The following is a 21,048-nucleotide window of genomic DNA, read 5'->3' as shown; positions in this document are numbered from 1 at the left end:
AATTTTAGGGAGAAATTCTGGGGAAACGCCAGAATCTGAGTTAGCATTCTTAGTTGTTATTCCAACAGCTGTTATATGTTCAGCTAATAGCTGTCTGATTGGGTTTCTTAGCACTGCTCCCGACACAAGGCAAGGAGGCAGCACTCTACATTAAATCTGACCAAAGTTCTACTTTGTTTAAGCCAAGAAAAAAAAATGACACTCATCTTCCAATACTGGTAAGAGTAATTAGGGATTCTGGGAAAATACCTTTCAGAAAAATATGTGAGGAAGGGTTAAAGAAAGACCTTTGTCATTATTTTGGAAAATCTGAATTTCCAGGCAGATTCTAAGACATCTCTAGTTATCCCTGCTTCAACCACCTATTTTATCTTGATGAAACCAAGTTTTCAGTAGGTGAAGCATCTTACTAAAATTCACATTACTGAGTTGTAGAGCTGAGGCGAGATCTAGGTCATTATCAAGCATACGGTCCTTGAGAGCAGACGGCCTGCGAGCTGTGAACTCAACACTCGCACAACCCGAAACAGTACCTGCACAGTACCTTTCATGGTGGGTGCTGTGTACACGCTCTGCTTCCTCTGCTTAGGAGATGCGTTCTGTGACTGTGGACAAAGAGAAAAAGTAAAAGTCTTGTATGTGGATAAAAAGACAATGCCATCAGCCCTGTGCGGGAAATAAACACTGTGCTGCATTTCAAAGAGCTTTCTGATTTCCCTCCTCAGGAAATTTAATCAATGAGAACTCTAATCAGTGAGAAATTATAGACATGTTCAATGATATTACAGTCTTAAAAAAACATATGAAGCTATGGGGTATATTTTACCATAAAACTCTTCGTCCATTGCAGTCTTAAAATTGCCTTTTATTTTTTCATCTAGTAACATGATTTTATTTCTAAAAGAAAGAGAAAAAGAGACACTAATCCTTTCCATTTGAAAGAAAAACATAAGTGCCAGGACAAAATATACTCCAAAAGCTATGTCCATGGGATGATTATCCTGCTCCTAGGATTGTCAAATGGTTCTGGTGGAATAATAAGGCGTTGGTCAGTAATACCAGTCAATCTATAACCCTCTGGAATTCATAAGCTCAATCTAATATCTACATTTACTTGGAATTACAATGTTAAGATAATTTTTTTTTCTATGTTCAAAAGATAAATTCTTTTCTAACAAAACTTCTGTATGACACTCTTACCTAAGCATATTGGGTCAGGATTATTTTCTCTCAGACGACTCTTGAACAATGCAGGGGTTATGGACACCGAAGGCCCCACCCAGTTGACTTGACTGCCCCAAACTTACCTGTAATTAGCCTTTCAGATGAGCAGATTAAACCAACCACTTAAGGAAAAAAGTATTTTTGATTCAGGGTGGGGAATCTGGAGTTGGGAAATTGGCTTGAGAATGAGAAAATCCTGTTTGCAACCTGCAGTTGGTTGAATCTGTGTATGCAAAACCCGTGGGTTGGAAGTGTCATCTGTATTCATTGAAGAAAATCCACATACAAATGGATCTGCACAGTTCATATCCATGCTGGGTATGTATATATATATATATTATTATTTATTATAATAATATATATGTGGTCTATACTCAAATCAGACTATGTCTGACTCCTTTTTAATAGTGTGTCAATTTGTATCTTAATATGTAAAATGTAGAATTTTTAGTGTCTGGAGCAATTATTTTTGCTTTGAAAAACTCAAGTATAAATAGTTACAAGATACTTTTGGGGAATTATTCTACACTTGTCATGTATATTAGAAAGAACATAATGTACAGTCTTAAAAAAACACACACCTAGAAACTGTTTCACAAAGTTGAAAATAGAAATTGAGACATCTTTCCTGGTACATACTAAAGCTTAATTGTTCTTAAAGTATTATCACAATGTTGGTATTTACCTGATGCAAAAACAATCTCTTAAAAAGCAAAAAATAATTATTGGTTAACAAAATTATATAGGTATCAAAACTTAATTTAATGAAATAATTTAATTTATTGAATGAATTACATTTTAAAATTTTAACTTTAAAATTATATTTTGACACTAAGATATATTTGAGTAGAAATATAGAACACAGAAATATATTGACAACTAAAATCTACTGAAAATAAACAAAAAAAGATTGAAAAATGTCTTAACATAATAGCTCATTTAGCAAATTAGCAAATTAAGTGGATCTTAAATAAATACTAGTATTATTTTGTAAAAAGTAAAAAAATTCAAACAAATAATTGCCAAATCCATATCAACCAAAGAAATGGTATAACCAAATTTCTCCAGAATGGAATGTTTTGGTAACAGTCCATTATGCAGAGGTGCAGGCAGGGGGACTCTGCAAAATGGATTGTAAACATGTGAATGATTGACATTTCTGGTGTACCTCTGCTGTATTCAGTTCGATCCTCTTCCAGGATTTCTTATATATTTATTTTCACACATATATTCAAAGATCAAGTAGAAAATTAACTCTTTAGAAAAGTCTGTTTTGTAACAGTAGTAAAACTTAAGTAATAAAAACTATATTTATGTGAGAGTTCAGTCTCCAAAACATTTTCACATGTATAATTTCATTACATTTTCAGTATTTTGATATTTTGTTCTTTCTACATTTTTCTGATTATGTACTATATGCCTACTTATGCAGCCTTTGGGAAATTGACTTCTAAATCTGCATGCAACTTATTAAATATTTGGCTCATTTCTGGGTGCAAGTTTACTCACTTCCTTGCATTCTGTATATTCTACATCACCAGTTTCCCTAGCCTCTCTTGGCTCCCATTCTCTATTTGAGCTCCTCGATGTGTGTTTGGAGACTCTGGCCTCATGATCTGCTCTTGCTTTCATATACCAGAACCTTTTAAGAGGTGCCTGTCCCCCTTCTCTTTGCTCCAGAATTCCAACATTGGCTGTCCTCAGCCTGTGATGGTCCTATGCCAGCAGTCACTAAATTGAAATTATCGATACCATATCTTGCCACTAAAAGCAATAGTCTATTTGAGAACTTTTTTCAAGGGTGAGTATTTCTAGATAGAGAATTAAGGTAACCTACAGGCAGAGACTTAATGGCGCATTTTACTATGTTTTCATCACAATTATACTGATGTCACATTTTATATCACAAAATCAAATTATAGGAAAACTTACTTCTGCTTGCGTGTTGGTCACCCTCTTGTCATCTATTTCTGCAAGAGAAGTAGGTGTAATTTATTAGGAAGGTGATATTCTTTCTTATGATATCATTAATATTTTCAGTAACCCAGATCAAAATGATTTAATAATTGCCTATCGATAAATATAAAACCCTAATATGCAAATAGACTGAACAGCGGAATAACCGAATAATCGAACAACCAAACAACAGGTCGCTATGATGTGCACTGACCACCAGGGGGTGTACACGAACATGGCAGGCGTCGGCAGCAGGTGGCAGAGTGCGGAACATGAAAGGCATCGGTCATGGCTGGATGGTACCAGACCAAGGTGGGGCACCGGTCGCTGTCTTCAGGGTGAGCCTCTGGTGGTTACTGAAAATTCTTTGCTCCCGGGCACTGCGGTCTCACCTGGTGCTCGCACCTGCTGCCGATGCCAGAGCTGCCGCTCCCACCCACTGCCAGCGCTGTCAGCAGGTGCGAGCAGCATCTGCCAGCCCCAATTACCCCTGAGGGCTTCTCTACCTCCCCCTGCTCCTGAGGGGCGATCAGTGCAGCAGACTTCGCTCACACCCGCTCACGGTGCTGGCCTCGCTCTCACCCGCTGCTGGAGCTGGCCCAAATTGCTCAGCACCATCAGTGGGTGGGAGCAGTGGTGGTAGGAGCAGGGCTGCCGGCAGGCAGGAGACCACGAGTCTCGGGATGAGGGGCCGAGAACCGCCCCTGTGCCCACCACAGCCTCGCAGCCCACAGTTCCTTTCAAGGTGCACGAATTCATGCACTGGGCCCCTGGTGCTTATATAACATCTGTGGCTTAGTCTACAGGAAAGGGGAACAGAAATGAGTTGTTTCCTTCTAAGATAACCTTTTCCCAAAGTTTTTTTCAAAAGGCATTTAAAAAATCCCTCCTGAAATTCCAAATTTCCCACCTTCCAGCAGTCCAGAAAGTGTCCACGGAAATGACTCTTAGACAACTACTGGTGTCATCAGCCTCAGAGTGCTGAAGCATAAACAACCTGCTCTTCTCGTGGATTTTGTTGCTACTGTCTATGGACTGTTGCCTCTGTCAAATTTCCTCAAGTTTGCCATTAAGCAGAACAAACCTCCCCTCTCATTCAGCCCAATTACTCTGGCTCTAAGAGAGTCGCCACCCTCTTTTCTATATGCCACAGTGACTTTGTCAGAAATATTTCTTATGACAGTGTTAGAGCAACCTCTACACAGTCTGTGTGAACAAGTGGTTCGGAGGGAAGAGAGGAGAAAGGGGTCCTCACATAGTCCTCTTTCCCCAAGGGAGGACAGTCCAGGCTGAGCTTCCTTCCTGCCTCTTCACCTACTTTGCACAACCCTAATATGCAAATAGACTGAACGGCGGAACAACAGGTCGCTATGATGTGCGCTGACCACCAGGAGGTGTGCACGAACATGGCAGGCATCGGCAGCAGGTAGCAGAGTGCGGAACATGATAGGCATCGGCCATGGCTGGATGGTACCAGACCAAGGTGGGGCATCGGTCGCTGTCTTCGGGGTGAGCCTCTGGTGGTTACTGAAAATTCTTTGCTCCCAGGCACTGCGGTCTTATCTGGTGCTCGCACCTGCTGCCGATGCCAGAGCTGCCGCTCCCACCCACTGCCAGCACCGTCAGCAGGTGCGAGCAGCATCTGCCAGCCCCAATTACCCCTGAGGGCTTCTCTACCTCCCCCTGCTCCTGAGGGGCGATCGGTGCAGCAGCCTTCGCTCACACCCGCTCACGGCGCTGGCCCCGCTCTCACCCGCTGCTGGAGCTGGCCCCAATTGCTCAGCACCATCAGTGGATGCGAGCGGGGCCAGCACCATCAGCGCGTGGGAGCAGTGGTGGTAGGAGCAGGGCTGCCGGCAGGCAGGAGACCAGGAGTCTCGGGATGAGGGGCCGAGAACCGCCCCTGTGCCCACCACAGCCTCGCAGCCCACAGTTCCTTTCAAGGTGCACGAATTCATGCACTGGGCCCCTGGTGCTTATATAACATCTGTGGCTTAGTCTTCAGGAAAGGGGAACAGAAATGAGTTGTTTCCTTCTAAGATAACCTTTTCCCAAAGTTTTTTTAAAAAGGCATTAAAAAAAATCCCTCCTGAAATTCCAAATTTCCCACCTTCCAGCAGTCCAGAAAGTGTCCACGGAAATGACTCTTAGACAACTACTGGTGTCATCAGCCTCAGAGTGCTGAAGCATAAACAACCTGCTCTTCTCGTGGATTTTGTTGCTACTGTCTATGGACTGTTGCCTCTGTCAAATTTCCTCAAGTTTGCCATTAAGCAGAACAAACCTCCCCTTTCATTCAGCCCAATTACTCTGGCTCTAAGGGAGTCGCCACCCTCTTTTCTATATGCCACAGTTACTTTGTCAGAAATATTTCTTATGACAGTGTTAGGGCAACTTCTACATAGTCTGTGTGAACAAGTGGTCGGAGGGAAGAGAGGAGAAAGAGGTCCTCACATAGTCCTCTTTCCCCAAGGGAGGACACTCCAGGCTGAGCCTCCTTCCTGCCTCTTCACCTCCTTTGCACGGATTCCACCTCTAGGCTTCTTGACCTGGTTACCCTTTCCTGCCTCTGAGTTTCGCCCTGAAGCTGAGAGACTGATCCACAACTGAGTCAGGAGTTCATCAAAGAATATCTGCTTAATGATATAGATCTGTGTTTATGGACATAAAAACATGTGCTATATAAATGAAAAGGATTTGGAAACTATATTATGGCATTTTAATTTATGAATGATAGATAAAATATCAATAAAGAGATAACAGAGAAATGCATATCTATAGAAAGGATATATACCAATATGTTAAATGTAGTTATCTCTGGGTATTTGGATAACACATTTTGTCTTATTTTTATCTGCATTGTTTGCTTGTTTTACAGTAACTATGTATCTGAATGTATATGGATATATAGTAAAATTTTTATATATAGTAAAAATTATACGTATAGTAAAATTTTTATATAAGTCCATGATACATAAAGTTTTTTATTTCATATCATAAGAGACCAAAATAGCCAAACAACTAGAATGAATAGTATATATAACTATTGTTTATTCTAATATTATCTTGGTTACTAGCTTTTAAGAATTTATGACTTTTATCTCTCTTGTATAGGGGAAGGCAGACAGGAACTCCTTGGTTGGGGACAGCAATCACAATTGTTTAATGTAACCCCTAGAAGCATTTGGCTCATAATCAGGCAGTTGTGAATTGAACAGTTCTAGCTAGTAATGTGAAATCTTTACTAACACCTTTTAAGTAAATATCAAATATGATCTACCCTAACAATGCATGTATGGTGAGCCATTGAATTATCAAATGCCAATGGAGTTTCTTAATATTTTGTTTATGCCTTAGCAATTTTAAAAATCTAACCCAGGACTCCTAAACTATTATTTAAGCAACAAAAGGAAGTCCAATCATCCAGCTTTATACTTTTCTACTGTCTATTTATAAGACATAACGTACGCTAAAACAGTGTCTTTCTAAGGCAAGTGTGTGGGTTTTACTCATTGCATATTCAATGAAAAAGGTTTCTATTCTTTGTGAATTTTATTGACATAAATTGGCTATTTTTTCATAAATACAAAGATCAAGAAAATTCAGAACTGTGTTCTTAAAATTAAAGAGTAAAAATTACATGACTTTTAAGTCAAAGCAACTCAGACAAAAGTACAAGCCAAGCCAAGAATGGATCATAGATGTTTTTGAGATCCACTAATGTAAGTAAATTTCCATTTTCTTTAATTAGATTGTTATTAAATTGGAAAGGTTCATCTTTTCTGCCTTCCAGCCACTTCATATAAACACACACACACACACACACACACACACACACACACACACACTGCATGCTCATAGGGTACACTGGGAAAACATAGAGACACAACATACAGACACAAACACAATGTTCTCTCTAATTTGTACCAAGGAGGTTGTAACTGAAGGAGGAGACCCCAAAAAATACATATGCATACTTCTCCAGCTCTTTATTCTCTACAAAAAGATTAAATAGAGTTCATAATATCTCCATGTTCTCTTCAGGGCCTCAACTTTAACTCCCTGGCTAATACCAGAAATGTTTAGAAAGCTAAGTCATCAATGAAATATAAAAATATATTTCTGTCTTTAAATACTGTTTAGCTTTCTCATTAAATAAAAATAAATACCATATTGAGTAGGGTGCAGCACAATCAGTAAATACCTGAGAGATTTGTTAACTGATGGTACATAATCTAAAACTACAAATATTCTGAAATATGCCACTGTACCTATTTTAGCTTTCTTAACTATATTTTCCCTTTTTAAAGGGCCATTTGGTCTGAAAGAAGAAATTCCTTGCTTTGAGAGACAATTGTATAAGTCATCTAAGCATAATGTTTCAAAGAATATTGCTGTCATTGAAGATGGAGACGGGGATAAAAATAGCCTAGCAGGTTTGAGTATTGATTAGTTAGAATACTCTTGAGACATTTAAATTCATGAAAGGACATACTCAAGTCAAAGCAACTCAGACAAAAGTACAAAGCAAGCCAAGAATAGATCATAGATTTTTTTGAGATCCAGTGAAGTAAGTACATTTCTATTTTCCTTAATACATTGTTATTAAATTGGGAAGGTTATGTAGATATGCACATAAACTGCAAACACAATTGTCTCTTTTTAATTTAATTTAATTTTTTCCATCACCATTTATCCCCTTTATGCCTTCTTCCACTCTCCTGCCACACTGTTGTCCATGTCCACGAATTCTCTTTTTTTCTTTTTTGCTCAATCCCCCCACCATACACCCAACACCTTTCCACCTCCATCAGAGTTATCTGCCTGCTCTGATTTTGAGAAGACTAGTTGTAATAAAAAAGTGCTTATGAAAATAAAGTCTAAAAGAGAAGGAAATAACAAAGACCATGATCAAAGAATAAGGAAAAGTTTCTGAACAGCAACAGAGTGAGAACTACAAAAACTAAGATGTGGGCAAAATATAAAGAGATAGAGGACCAAGGAAAGACTAGAGAATCTTGACTGCAGCTGACCAAGAAATTTGTTTCTTGATGAAAGCACTAGAGAGCACACATAATTCCTAATATGATTCTTCTACTTTTCTGTCTTGACCATCGACAAGTCTCTTTATTTAATGAGCTTTGAGGTTTTTTCCTATCTGTGAAATGGGGTTGGGAAAGCATAATAATTCTCTGCCTTCCTCATTTCATCCTAAGCTTGATTTTAGGAATAAAAAATGGGAACAAATTGGAGCATAACGCCCCACTCCTTAAGTATGGTGTGCACATAGAGGAAGGAGACATAAATATTATAAACACCTAATAATAGATCATTGAAATATATGAAGTAAAAACTGATGGAATTAAAAGGATAGTTCTACAATAATAGTTGGAGATTTCGATACCTCATTCTCAATAATGGGTAGAGCAACCAGAAAGAAGACAAGAAAATAGTAAGAAAATAGAGGTTTTTAACAACATAATTAATGAAATAGGCAAAATAGACAGTAACAGAACATTTACTCTATAATAGCATACATAATTCTTCCCAAGTGCACCTGGGATATTTTCCAGAATAGACCACAAATTAAATCTCAATAGATGTAAAAAGATATATATCAAAAAAGTATCTTCTCCAACCACAATAAGATTAAGTTAGAAATTAATAACAGCAGTAAAACTAGAAAATTTAGAAATGTGTAGAAATTAAACAACACACTCTTAAACAACCAATGGAACAAAGAAAAAAATCATAAACACAGAATACCAGAGCTCAAAGGATACAGCAAAGGTAGTGTTAAGAGGAAAATTTATAGCTATCACTTCCCACATTAAAAAACACACAATTAAAATCAGAAACTTAACTTTATAATTTAAGGAAGTAGAAAAAAATAACAAACTAAATGCAAATCTGAAGGCCTGAGAACCAGGGAGATTGATAGTATAAGTCCTGGTCCAAGTCCCTTGAGCATTCAGTCTTACACCAGAATTCTTACTATTGCCACCACCGCCCAGTTCTCAGGCCTTCAGATTTGGACTGGAGCTACACAACTGGCAGATGACAGATCGTGGGACATCGTAGTCTCTATAAAAATGTGAGCCTATCCCTCATAATAAATCTCTTTCCATATATCTATTTATATCCTATTAGTTCTGTTTCTCTGGAGAACCCTAACTAATATAATCATCAAAAATGAGGAAAGCATGAGAAAGTGTCATAGCCTAAAAGAGACTAAGGAGGCATGACAACTAAATGTAATGGGGTATCCTGAAAAAGAGCATTGGGTAAAAACTAAGGCTAGCTGAATAAACTATGGATTTCAGTTAATATGTCAATATTGGGTGATTAATTGTAACACTATAGCACTGTAATGACTAAAGCAGAATGTTAATAATAGGGAAACTGTGTGATAAGGGAGATAAATGGAAACTCAGTGTGCCCTCTGTGGAATTTTTCTCTAAAGCTAAAACTCTTCATCTGTCAATAAATAAAATAAAATAAAGAAAAATCAGGAAGCATGAATAAAAAACATCCTATGAATATGCTTTGCCATTGCTATTGGGATTCTGTATGTGATTTGAATGACACCAGCTAGTCATTATTAAAAAGTAAGTAATGTAACTGAAAGGAAGTTAATGAAAAAAATATAATTAAAAAAATGTTATACAGGACTAATTAAAAAGATGAGATAAAAAGGACGGATAAAGGTTATAAAGAGAAATTTTCAATGTTCAATTAAAGTTGTTGAAAGGTTATGTAAGCAAGGGTATGTTAGTGGAAAATGAGGAGTGAAATGATTTCTAAACAAGTCCAGTGATAATGGGAGCTCTTTACTTTTATTTATTTACTGACTAAATGTTGAAAGAGAAGGAACAAAGTGTAAAAGAAAATACTAGTCGTACCTGTTTGATTATACCTGCCCTGGGCTTGCTGCTTCTGTGTGTTTGTTCCTCATACCCAAGTGCTGCTTCCCTCAATACTACTATTCCCCTAAGCTCCATCTCCTCTGGCAACTCTCACCCAATTCATGTCTCCCTCTTCTCAGTGAGAAGTCATCTTCCTCCAGCCGATAACCACAGCACTTTCTCTATGCCTGTCACGTAGTATTCATCATTATAAATGCTGTACTGAGGACATTATTGTTTTATCTCCTCAAATAATCTGTGAAGGAATGAGGATTAGCCTCCATGTTTGATTTTTCCACAGCTCTTAGCACGGTAGCATAGCTGACACATAATAACAGGTTGTCAAATAAATATATGTAAAGCTTATGTTTTATAAAACAAGATCTTCCGTTTGCTGCTTCTCTATATTACAAAATACAATAGTAGTGCAATTAGTTAGTCATACAAAATGAATAGTTTTAACATATAAGTATTTGATGTCTAACCTCTTTGCATACACCTGAAACTAATACCAAATAATATTGAATATAAACAGTAATTGAATCAAATATAAATAAATAAATGAAAACAAATAAGTATTTTATTTGCAAATTTGTTAAACAGAGGCCGTGACTTCTATTTCTTTAAATCTGTTTACCAGGTCCAAGGTCATGGTACAGGCACTACAGGAAATACTGCTCAAGTAATTTAAAAGGTAATCTTGGGGGTAAAACAAGGATATATATCATTTGTTTTATTGATTTCTAGAGATTGGGAATATCTCTGGGTCAAGGACAATATATATCATAAGAGAAATTAAAAATAAGTAAATGAATGGTAGATAAAGTCAAATTTAATATACTATTTTATCAATATCAGCCTCAGACAATAACTAAAAGATTGAAAATGCAGAACTTATTCAGAATACTGGCTACACAAGAGCCACTGATCCATATACAGAATGCTTTCATAAGGAGAGATCTAGTTTCTTAGCATACACCAAAAGATACAGACTTCTGATGAATTTAGATAACAGAGAGCCACTTAAATCTTTATTTTAGGCAGTTATATTGGAAATGTGAGGAGGACCGTCAGTTTAGAGGAAATTGGTGTACTTCCAATAAAAAGAGCATGCTTTGAAGATTCTCCTGCTCAAAAGCAATAACAATGACAGATTAAATATAAAAAGAGATGACTAACATGATACACCATAGTCAAAGTTTAGTCTAATATTTCTCTGGACCATAAATATAAGAATAGCAAGATGCACTAAGCAGGTAAAAAATCATGGGCCTGGAAAACTTTGGCCCCAGAAGAGGGTAGAGACAGCTGGTTCTTTTCCTGAGGAAAGGGATTTACCTCAGGAGAAGGAAGGGACAGAGGCCAGGCTTGCTGAGCGAAACTAGAAGCAGGGCTCTGTCGCCTACACTGAGAAAGGACGTTGTCTCTGTGTCCAGGAAGACGGGAGGAAGCAGACAACTTGGAACAAGCCACCATGGGCTCCGTGACTACATCGGCTCTGTTTATAAAATCACCATGGAACAGGAGACCTGAGGTCCAAATTCAGATCTGATTCTAGATTAAGGGACTGTCATATGGAATGGGGACAGACTCAAGAACATTAACAAGGAAAGGTGAGCACAGGTGGTGAGGGATGGGATTCTCACTCACAACGCTTGAAAATTAAAATATCAAAACATAAGAAGAAAAGGAACCTTTAAAAATGATTGCTAGAAAAGCAATTGGAAGACGAATTTCCTCCAGATAAAATGAAAACTTCAGAGCAATGTAAAAATGTTTTTAAATGCGTATATTTGGGTCCTGGCTGGTATTTTCAGTGGTTAGTGCGTAGGCCCAGGCACCAAAGGGTCGTGGGTTTGATTTCTGGTCAAAAGCACGTACCTGGGTTGCAGGTTCCATCCCTGGCCCCAGTCAGGGCTCTCGTGTGGGAGGCAACCAATAGATATGTCTCTTTTTCACTTTGATGTTTCTCTCTCTTCCCCCCTTCTTCCTTCCCTCCCTTCCACTCTCTTTAAAAAGCAATGAAAATAATATCCTCGGGTGAGGAAGTTTTTTAAAAAAAGAGTATATTTGGGACCCAAGAAGAGATAAAGAAGAAAGTGTATCCATTTTTTAAAAAATCACAAAATGGTGCCCTGGCTGGGTGGCTCAGTTGGTTGGAGCATCCACCCAAACAACAAAAGGTTGCCAGTTTCATTTCTGGTCAGGGCACATGCCTAGTTGCAGGTTTGGTCCCTGGTTGGCCCATACAGGAGGCAACCAATCAAATTTTTCTCTCTCCCTTCCTCTCTCTAAAATAAAAAAAAAATGTCCTCATACAAGAATTTTTAAAAAAATGCTCAGCATATCTTTCAGTTATTATGTTCCACCCCTCTGTGTAATAACTGGGATTTTCTACACTGGCAGAAAATAGAGATACTCTCCTAAGTCAGTATATATTTTCATTCAGCTTCTTTTTAATCTTTTCTGGCATTACTTTGCAGAAAAAATTAATTCTGTTCTGTAAAGGAACAGTAACAGAGAAAAGCAATTTATAGCCCTCTTTTTGAAGTGCCCTGGAGATAGAAACACAAGAACATTAGCACCTTCCATGACATTCTCAGAAGGAATTTACCATCAGATTTCTGAAAACAGCAGGGAAATCTAAATGATCACATTTCCGCTGATTCTCGGTTTTTATGCCTCACATCTTTGAAGGTAGAAGCATCTTTTTTTCCAGAGACCCTTGGACCACAACTATGGGCTTTAGGTTTAACAGTTCAAGAACAGTCACTGACCACAAGTTTTCAGAAGTGAATGAGAATAAATCAAATACAAGTGAGAGAAATTGCTGTGCACAGCTCAGCTCTTCATTTCACATGTAAACCTGTCATTGCCTGTGGTTTTAGCACTCGAGCATAGAATCAGTTTCAAGTACCAGAGAAATCTATCATGTGTTTCTTACATATAGTAGGGGACGAGAATACTCCGTGTTTCTTTTTAGTAGGGCTATGCACAATATCCTAAGAGCTATTTCCCCTCTTAAGCCCCTCTTTCTAACTTATCAAACTCTCACTTTTCTAAAATGAGGTCTAGTCATCAGCCTTTTTGCTGAAAGCCTGCTCGGCTTTGTTGGAGGCCTGTCATTTGGGGCCATGAGTTAAGCCATCAGGCAGTGGTTTCAGCTGTGTTTTTCTTTGAGCTCTTAGATTTAGTCATAACTGGGGCCCAAAGTGAAACCACCAGAGCAATGAATTTATATGCACTGAAAAGGGGACACGGGGAAAAGAAACCAACGGTAGGAATAGTTTCACCCTGTTGTGCCAATACCCACACAGCTGTATTTTTCTTACGATATTATTTATAGTTTTCCACTTTTAACTGAGGAAAGGAAAGACATAACCCCATTAACAAATAGATTTGGATCACTCAGAGCCCCCTAGAAATGGATTTTAGTGGCAGTCAATAGCAGCCAGGTGCAGAGCATTCTATGGTATGTGGAAATAGTGAAGGAGATGACAGGAAATGCACAAGATAGATCGTGTTGGTTTATTAAGAAAGAACTCTCGACCAGTAATTGTCTTGTGATAGGGATTAGATATCTTCCAAACTATCCTAATATGCTTATATTTCATAATTTCTGCTGCCACTTCCAAACACAATAAAAGAACAGAAAAATCAGATCATTTAAAGCCACAAAGGTCTGCTTTTCATCAGTATTCTTGGATTTTATAAACTTAGTTTCTCTTATAAAACTTATTTTATCCTACCACAGAACCAATTTTTATGAGGGTCAAAGAACTATTGCATCATCTTATTAGGTGTAATTTTCAACCATTGGTAAAGTTTTTCTGCCTATTTGGAGTTTGAATTTCCCACATTTTTTCCAAGAAAATATATTGATTCATTTAAAGCGTGGGTTTTCTTTTGGGATAACATCAGTGTAAACAGCCACACTTATTCCAGGAATTCTAATTTTAAAAATTCCATGTCCTTTTCATAGACTTACCTAGAGAACTGATTACAAAGCATACCTCTTACATAAATTTTATAGATTTATTTAAATGTTTCAGGCAATGTGGACAACCATCAAGAAATTATTTAATGAGCACTTACTATACTTTCCCAACAATGTGTTCTATGTCATTTTGACCTAATATACCTAACTCCTTTAATAGTTAGGATTTGAATAATTTCATTTTTAACCAGTTTAAAACACTACAATTTCATTATTCTACTACATAGGATATTAAAAAGTTATTCTTAGCAGAGTCCCCAAATGAAATCCCATATCCAATTGCCTTATAAGTCAGAGTAAGGGAAATGATTGAGGTTAACATGAGAAAATCGTTCAGAGGTTAATGATTTGAATGGTGATGCCAGGGAATTTTGAGAACATGTATTTTAGAGGTGGTTCTGAGAGGCGTGGGAGTTAGCATTACCTGCCTACCAATATTTGGAATACTTAGTACTGTTCACACTCCATTGACTGCTTTCTCTTTTTCCACACTGGCTGCTAAAATTGACAGTGTCTTATTTAATCTACTTTATAATTTGCACCAGACAGTCAGAGAAAGTGTAATACTTTTTTTCCTAGAAAAGATATCTATACATATAAAGATGTAATATGCAAATTAGCTGGGACGCCATAATGTGTCATGCCTGGACCATTAGCATATTACCTCTTTATTAGCTCCTATCATCAGGAGGCTGCCTGCGCATGCCTCAGGGTGTTGCTCCGGAAATGGGAGACAGGGCGGAAGCAGGGAGGTGGGAGAAAGCAAATCCAGGGTGGGCAGCGCAGCGGGAATTCGCAGGCTGGGCTCCTAGTTGTGATATAAAGGTAAACTTCTAAAATGTTTCTTTACATGTCATATATTTACTTACTAATGATTGTTCAACTTGAAATTATGATCAATGAATGTATTTCTAATTTGAATTAATAGTCAATATAGGGGGACTGCCTTTTCACAAAAACTGGGAAGCAAAGATAAAGTTAAAATTCGGTTTCAGTGTATTCTTATGAAGACAAATACACGTGAATATTTGACCATTTTGGAGCGTCTCTAACTCGATCAAACTATTAAACTAAAGAATTTCTTCTTTAAATCATACTTATCTCCTAACCATATTACTTGATATGCTCCATTAAAAATAATTTTTTACCAAATCCTTTTGCATCTTGGACTATGTAGACATACTGTTATGAATTTCAAAATAATTTTATCTGAGTATCTCTGTTCTGAGTAAACCATTATAAAATGACATGAAGTAAAGCAACTATTTCCTTTTACCAGAATCTAAAACAAGAGGCAAACTTCCCCTTTTTGCTACAGATGGAAGCTATATTAAATATATCTGGATACCTATATATAAGCAACATGGTAAAATTTTCGTGATTTAATCAACTGAAGGTATGCCATCATCAATAATAAGTATATTTCTGCTAGTAAAGGAAAGAAATGCACTAATCATAATTTAAAATTGAACAATCATTAGTAATTAAATTTATGATATATAAGTAAACATTTTAGAAGTTTACCTTATATCCCCATATCTTTTCTAGAAATAAAAACTATTACATTTTCTCTGACTGACTGATGCAAATTGCAAAGCAGATTTAATAAGTCACTGTCAATTTTATATCTTTAAAATCCTACTCTACATAACTTTTTGTAGGCTTAAAAAATACGTGTTAGCTTTTGCCATTAAATGATCTATAAGTATTTATTTCACATTCTAAGTAAAATTTCTTTGAAAAATGATGCTTTATTCATTCTGTTTTCAAAAATGAAGGATTAAATATCTGTGGAATCAGGTTCCCTTTCCATCTCTTGGTACTTTATCTGTCTTGGAAATCATAACCTACATGCAATTTCCCAATTTTCTTGTCTCAAATGAAATTTACTTGAGGGTTGCACCGTGTGTTCTAAAAGGCAATGATTATTTATAGTAAATATAAATAATATATTTATGTGGAAGAACTATTAAAAGACAAAGTACTGTAATCAGAAATTAGTCCATATGTGTAGCAACAATATATTTGATAGGAAAATAGAAAAAAATTATACGTGTGTATATGTCAGGAGGAAAAATAGAGCTCTATATTTGTATAAGCCTCAAATTTTAATTTTTTTTCTTATGAATGGTGATACAAGAAGAAAATGGGATAAAAACATATTTGAATGCAGTTTATAAGTAAGCACCTATGGTTGCCTGTGTTTTGTATACAAGGCTGTCACCATGGGACTAAAATCTAGTCCCATAACAATATCTAGTATCATAACAATAATGTATCAATTGTATAATATGTACTGGGCATGCTGCTAGGAACTTGGATCCAACCCTCCTAGGGAGCTTAAACTCTTTGAAAGAGACAGTCAGTTAAAGGAGCAACCACACTACCATGTAATAAATCATGTCTGTAACAGAGGAAGCACAAAGCAAGGTAGAAGTACATGTCAAAGGCATCTAGCTTAGCCTTGGCAGAGTCAGGAAGGAACTTGGGGCAAAGGATACCTAAGCTGACATGGCCAGCAAAGGTAGATGGGCTAAGGGCAGTTGATGGGACAGCATAGTTGAAGAGATTTTCATCAGAAGAAATAGTTTTAGAAATTGAAGCATAATTTAAATATTTGGACCACAATATGCCAGGGGTGAAGTCAGAGAGAAGAAGATAAAGACTTAATAAGGAGCTGGTTAATTTAGGGCTTTGTGACTTTATTAAGAAGTTTGAACTTTATTCTAAAAGTGTTGGGAAACCACTGACATGTTTTAAGCCAGAAGAAACAATCAGATTCCTCTTGTAGAAAGATTGTTCTGACAGTCATGTTGAGAATTGATTGGAGGAGACCATCCCTGGATATAAATAGTTCACTGAGGAAGATACTGCAGTAATTCAGGTGCTGGAAAATGATAGTTTGAACCAAGTTAGAGTGATGTTTAAGGAAAAGAACGGACAGGACTTGGAGACTGGCTGTGGGACAGGAGTGACAAAGAAGAAGGGAGTCAAAGATTATGTCAAGTTTCTGGCTCAAATATGAGTACTTATGGAACTGTTGATTTTGAGGTCCTTATTGACAGTCCAAGCAGGAAGAGTTCATAAACAATCACTCTCAGAAGTGAACACAGAGCTGAAGACTCAGGACTGGGAGTCATCAGTCTGCAGGTGGTCAGTGATGCCTTGGGAAAGGATGAGAATGCTCAGGAAGAGGGGGGCACTAGAGAAGCAGGAGGCCTAGGTGGCAACCCTGAGTAACAGCAGCAGCTAGGCTGAGGAAAAGAGGCCTATAAGTAAACAAAAACTTAGCCAAGAGGAAGATGGGGGAACTTTATTGGTAATCTTATGACTTAAGTCATTCTTCAGAGTGGGTATGAATTTGTCCATGTGTAAACTGCTTACACATGGCTTGCTATCTAGAGAGATTATTTGTATTATACCATATCTGGGTGTATTTATATAGTAAAAATAGATACTGTGTGGTCTTCCTTCTTATTTTATGTTTTACGCTTTATTTCAACATGTTTGGCATTTTAGCAGATAAATCAGAATTCTTTTGCTGGTTTTCTTGCTTATTTTAATTTTTAAAACAACAGTATATTGAGGAGGTTTGATACAATAGCCATATTTCAGACTTGCTGGTTTTCTTGCTTATTTTAATTTTTAAAACAACACATTTTTAAAACAACACTATATTGAGGAGGTTTGGTACAATAGCCATATTTCAGACTTTTTTAGCAGGTTTGGCAGGAAGTTGGGATATCATAAGACTCTTGGAAATCAGGTCTTGTAAAATAAAATGTTGGTGGTTTAAGAAAATAATTCAGGAACAGATGGATCAAATTTACTTCCAGTCGCATGAACTTAAATAGGAATGGTTAACCAAATGTATTTTGCCCTCATCTATATAAAATGACTGTAAGTACTGAGTTGAACAAATGCTGATTTCTGTGTTCCTTCGCCCTTCTACTATTTGGCAGTCGTCCTTTATTAGTAAATTCTTTCTTTGATTTCTCAAGTGGCACATTATTTGGAGTAGCATACATAAGTTTAAGGTTAAAAGGAAAGTTAACATAAATGTTCTTGCTAAGGTTTTCTCAAGAATTGATCACTGCACCAGATGCTTCAGATGGACTGCATCTCATCACATCAGCCCACCCCTGGTTTCAGTCACGGCTGCAGTCAAGTTCCAGAGAAGCTCAGCCTCATCTCTAGCAGTTGAGCCTATCTTTCCCCCCCTATCTCTGCTTAAAGCGAGTACCTTCAGCCTCCTTAGTGCTTCTCCATGTGACTTGGTTTCCATAGCTCACGTCATCCTATTTGTTTTCACCATGTGAAGCACCCTCTTAAACGCTGGTGTACAGAACTGAGCACAACATTCCCGATTGAGGCACAAGACATTCTAAGGCTGTCATTGTAGTAATGGACTATGTTGCTCTTGTTCTCTGCATCCCACCTCCAAGAGGCATGTCTCCTTCATCTTCCCTCTCCCTCCCCAGGGCACTCTCTGGCTCTCGGAGAACCAACTGCTGGTCAAGTTGATGCTCCTGGGGGAGAATGTGTAAGCCCTGGGGGAGTAAACGCAGTGGATACCAGCTCCGGTTTCTTGTTTTTCAGGTAGGCAGCTTTAGAAAGGCTTTCTATGTGATTCTCAAGAGATCCCAACACACTGGCTCTCCATTCCACAGCAATGACCTGGATAGTGTCTCTTCCTTCTCCCCCCCCCGAATCCCACCTCCAACCCCCGAATCACTCATTCTTGTTTACTGGGATTACATTTCAGATAAAGTACTTTCATCCAAATCCTTTTCCCAGGCCCTGCATTCCAGAGAATCCACACTAAGTTATTTATATTTAGCATTTTATCTGTGACATGGAATAGTACATACTTGGATTTAAACAAAGATCAAGAAGTATTCACTTATATTTTGCATTGGAATTTCACTACACTTGTAGAAAAAATCGAGTATATATTTTTATTCTAGTCCAGAAATTCCTTTTCAGTGAATATAATTACATAGTCCAATTAAACATAAGTAAAATGTTGTGTTGAGTACAGTGTATGCTGACAGGTAAGTGGAAGAGAGAGAAAAGCCACATATAAAAAAATCAAATATTTGACTCCTTTCTCCTCTGTCATTTCTGTCCCATATCCAGTCTCCAAGTCCTGTCCATTCTTTCTCTTAAACATCTCTCAGTTGATGACCCTCATAAAAGCTAATTTTTAGAACTAAGCACTACATTCCAAGTGAGGGTATATCATAATTCCCTTAATGTTGCAAATCACTACATCATTTGCCAGACATGATAGGCTCATACAACCTATTATACCTTTAAATCCACGGATTTGATTCACATAAACTCTTTTTCTTTCTTCTTTGTGTATTTGACCTTGAATAGTTAAATACAGGATCTTACATTCTTCTTTAATATATTTAATCTTGAAGGCTTTCGCCACATCTAAATACTCTGTCAGGATGTCTTCGACCTTGATTCTGCCATTCAGCTTTGGAGCATTAGCAAGACTTAATTTAGAGTTATTAATTAAAGATATCAAACAAAATGGCTCAGCAAGAGGCAAATCACTAGGATAGTTTACTCCAGGCCCATACATATTGACTGATCTTTAGTTTAAAAGTTATGAATTGTCATAATGCATTATAATCCAATTATTTTCCATCCTATATATATATATATATATATATGAATATCAGGAATTATTTGCCAAATATCTTATTGATATACATATGATTTCAGCATTCCCTTTTCCCTTGATCAATCAATGTAATAATCTAATAAAATAGTAGAAATAAAGTTGTGGGGACATGATTTATTTTTATGAACCTATTTGTGCTTCTAAGACTCAACATTTTAGATTACTCAGAAGTCTGTAATAGATTTTGCTTCAAGTTCAAATTAACATTTCACAGTTTCTAAACTCCAGTGTTTTCTCAGCCATAAACCTCAGGACTCCCCACAGTCTTCTGGCAGCTCGCTTATTTTACTTGTATCTTTAAATGTTGACAGCCATAGCTCTTTGATCATAATTGCTGTTATTTTATTATCTTGTGATATACTTTTTTTTTCTGAGCCTGGGAACCTGCACTTAAAGTGACAAAAAGCTTTCTTAATGTTATAGTAAACTTATCTTCAAGTCTCTTTTAACAATGCTCACAGTACCTTCTCCCTTGGGGGGAAATTTGCCTTGTACAAAGAGATGAAAGAAATATAAAAGTTAAAGACCTCTGTCTTTGTTTGCTTTTGATTTTAAGTTAGGAATACAGCATCTGAACAAAACAGCTGGGATACACTTTATTTCTTGCTCCTAAAGAAACTAAAAGCTATTTCATGTGTATGCTTCAAAGTGTTTTATTTTTAATCCTCAACTTGTTCTGCCGTTTAGCCTCTCTGACATAATTCTTACAAATCCACAAAACTCTTTGAAAAATATGTGTTGCTATAAGCTTCTTCTTTCATCTTTGTGTTGTTTCTGAAAAAGAAGCATGTAAGACTATATTCTTATTAAAGCAGCTAACATAACAGAATGATAGGATGAAAATCCAGGCCTCTAGTGAATTTACCTTGAAAATGTAACTTATAAATGTAAGTACTTATGATTGTCATTTAATACTACACACACACACACACATACACACACACACACACACAGTAGTAGTCTTTTTAAAGCAATGTTTTGATAATATACATTATGAGTCTATGTAAAGTATTTTGCCAAGCAGTGTAAGTTATAATTATTAAATTGTCTTTATTCTCAGTAATTTAGAATTATAAAATGTTGATAGGGGAATGAATATAAACATCTTAAGCATCATCTCCTAGATAAATATGTTCTAACTAGTTGATTATTACAACTTTCCAAATACTAAAAATTATATTTATACTGAGAAGCAGAATTAAGTATTAGTATGCCTGTGTAGTAACTTCATCTTTAAAATATTTGTGAATTTCAAATATGCATATGGA

At 36.9% G+C, this 21,048-nt stretch overlaps 1 protein-coding gene across 2 annotated transcripts in view; it reads right to left on the bottom strand.

The window, feature by feature from the left end:
- PPP1R1C (protein phosphatase 1, regulatory (inhibitor) subunit 1C) overlaps nucleotides 1-21,048 on the bottom strand; it is a 108,828-nt gene that overhangs the window by 45,737 nt on the left and 42,043 nt on the right. The window contains exons 3-4 of one of the 2 annotated variants that reach the window (XM_014546515.1): nucleotides 3,157-3,194; nucleotides 534-605 (exon numbers count right to left, since the gene is read on the bottom strand). In XM_014546515.1, coding sequence (XP_014402001.1) covers nucleotides 534-605; nucleotides 3,157-3,194 — 110 coding nt within the window. The remainder of the gene's footprint in view (nucleotides 1-533; nucleotides 606-3,156; nucleotides 3,195-21,048) is intronic. The other variant, XM_005857654.2, reaches the window with a different exon arrangement.

Source organism: Myotis brandtii, unplaced genomic scaffold (assembly GCF_000412655.1).
Source record: "Myotis brandtii unplaced genomic scaffold, ASM41265v1 scaffold112, whole genome shotgun sequence".
Classification (NCBI taxonomy): domain Eukaryota; kingdom Metazoa; phylum Chordata; class Mammalia; order Chiroptera; family Vespertilionidae; genus Myotis; species Myotis brandtii.
This window is presented reverse-complemented; position numbering and strand designations above follow the sequence as displayed.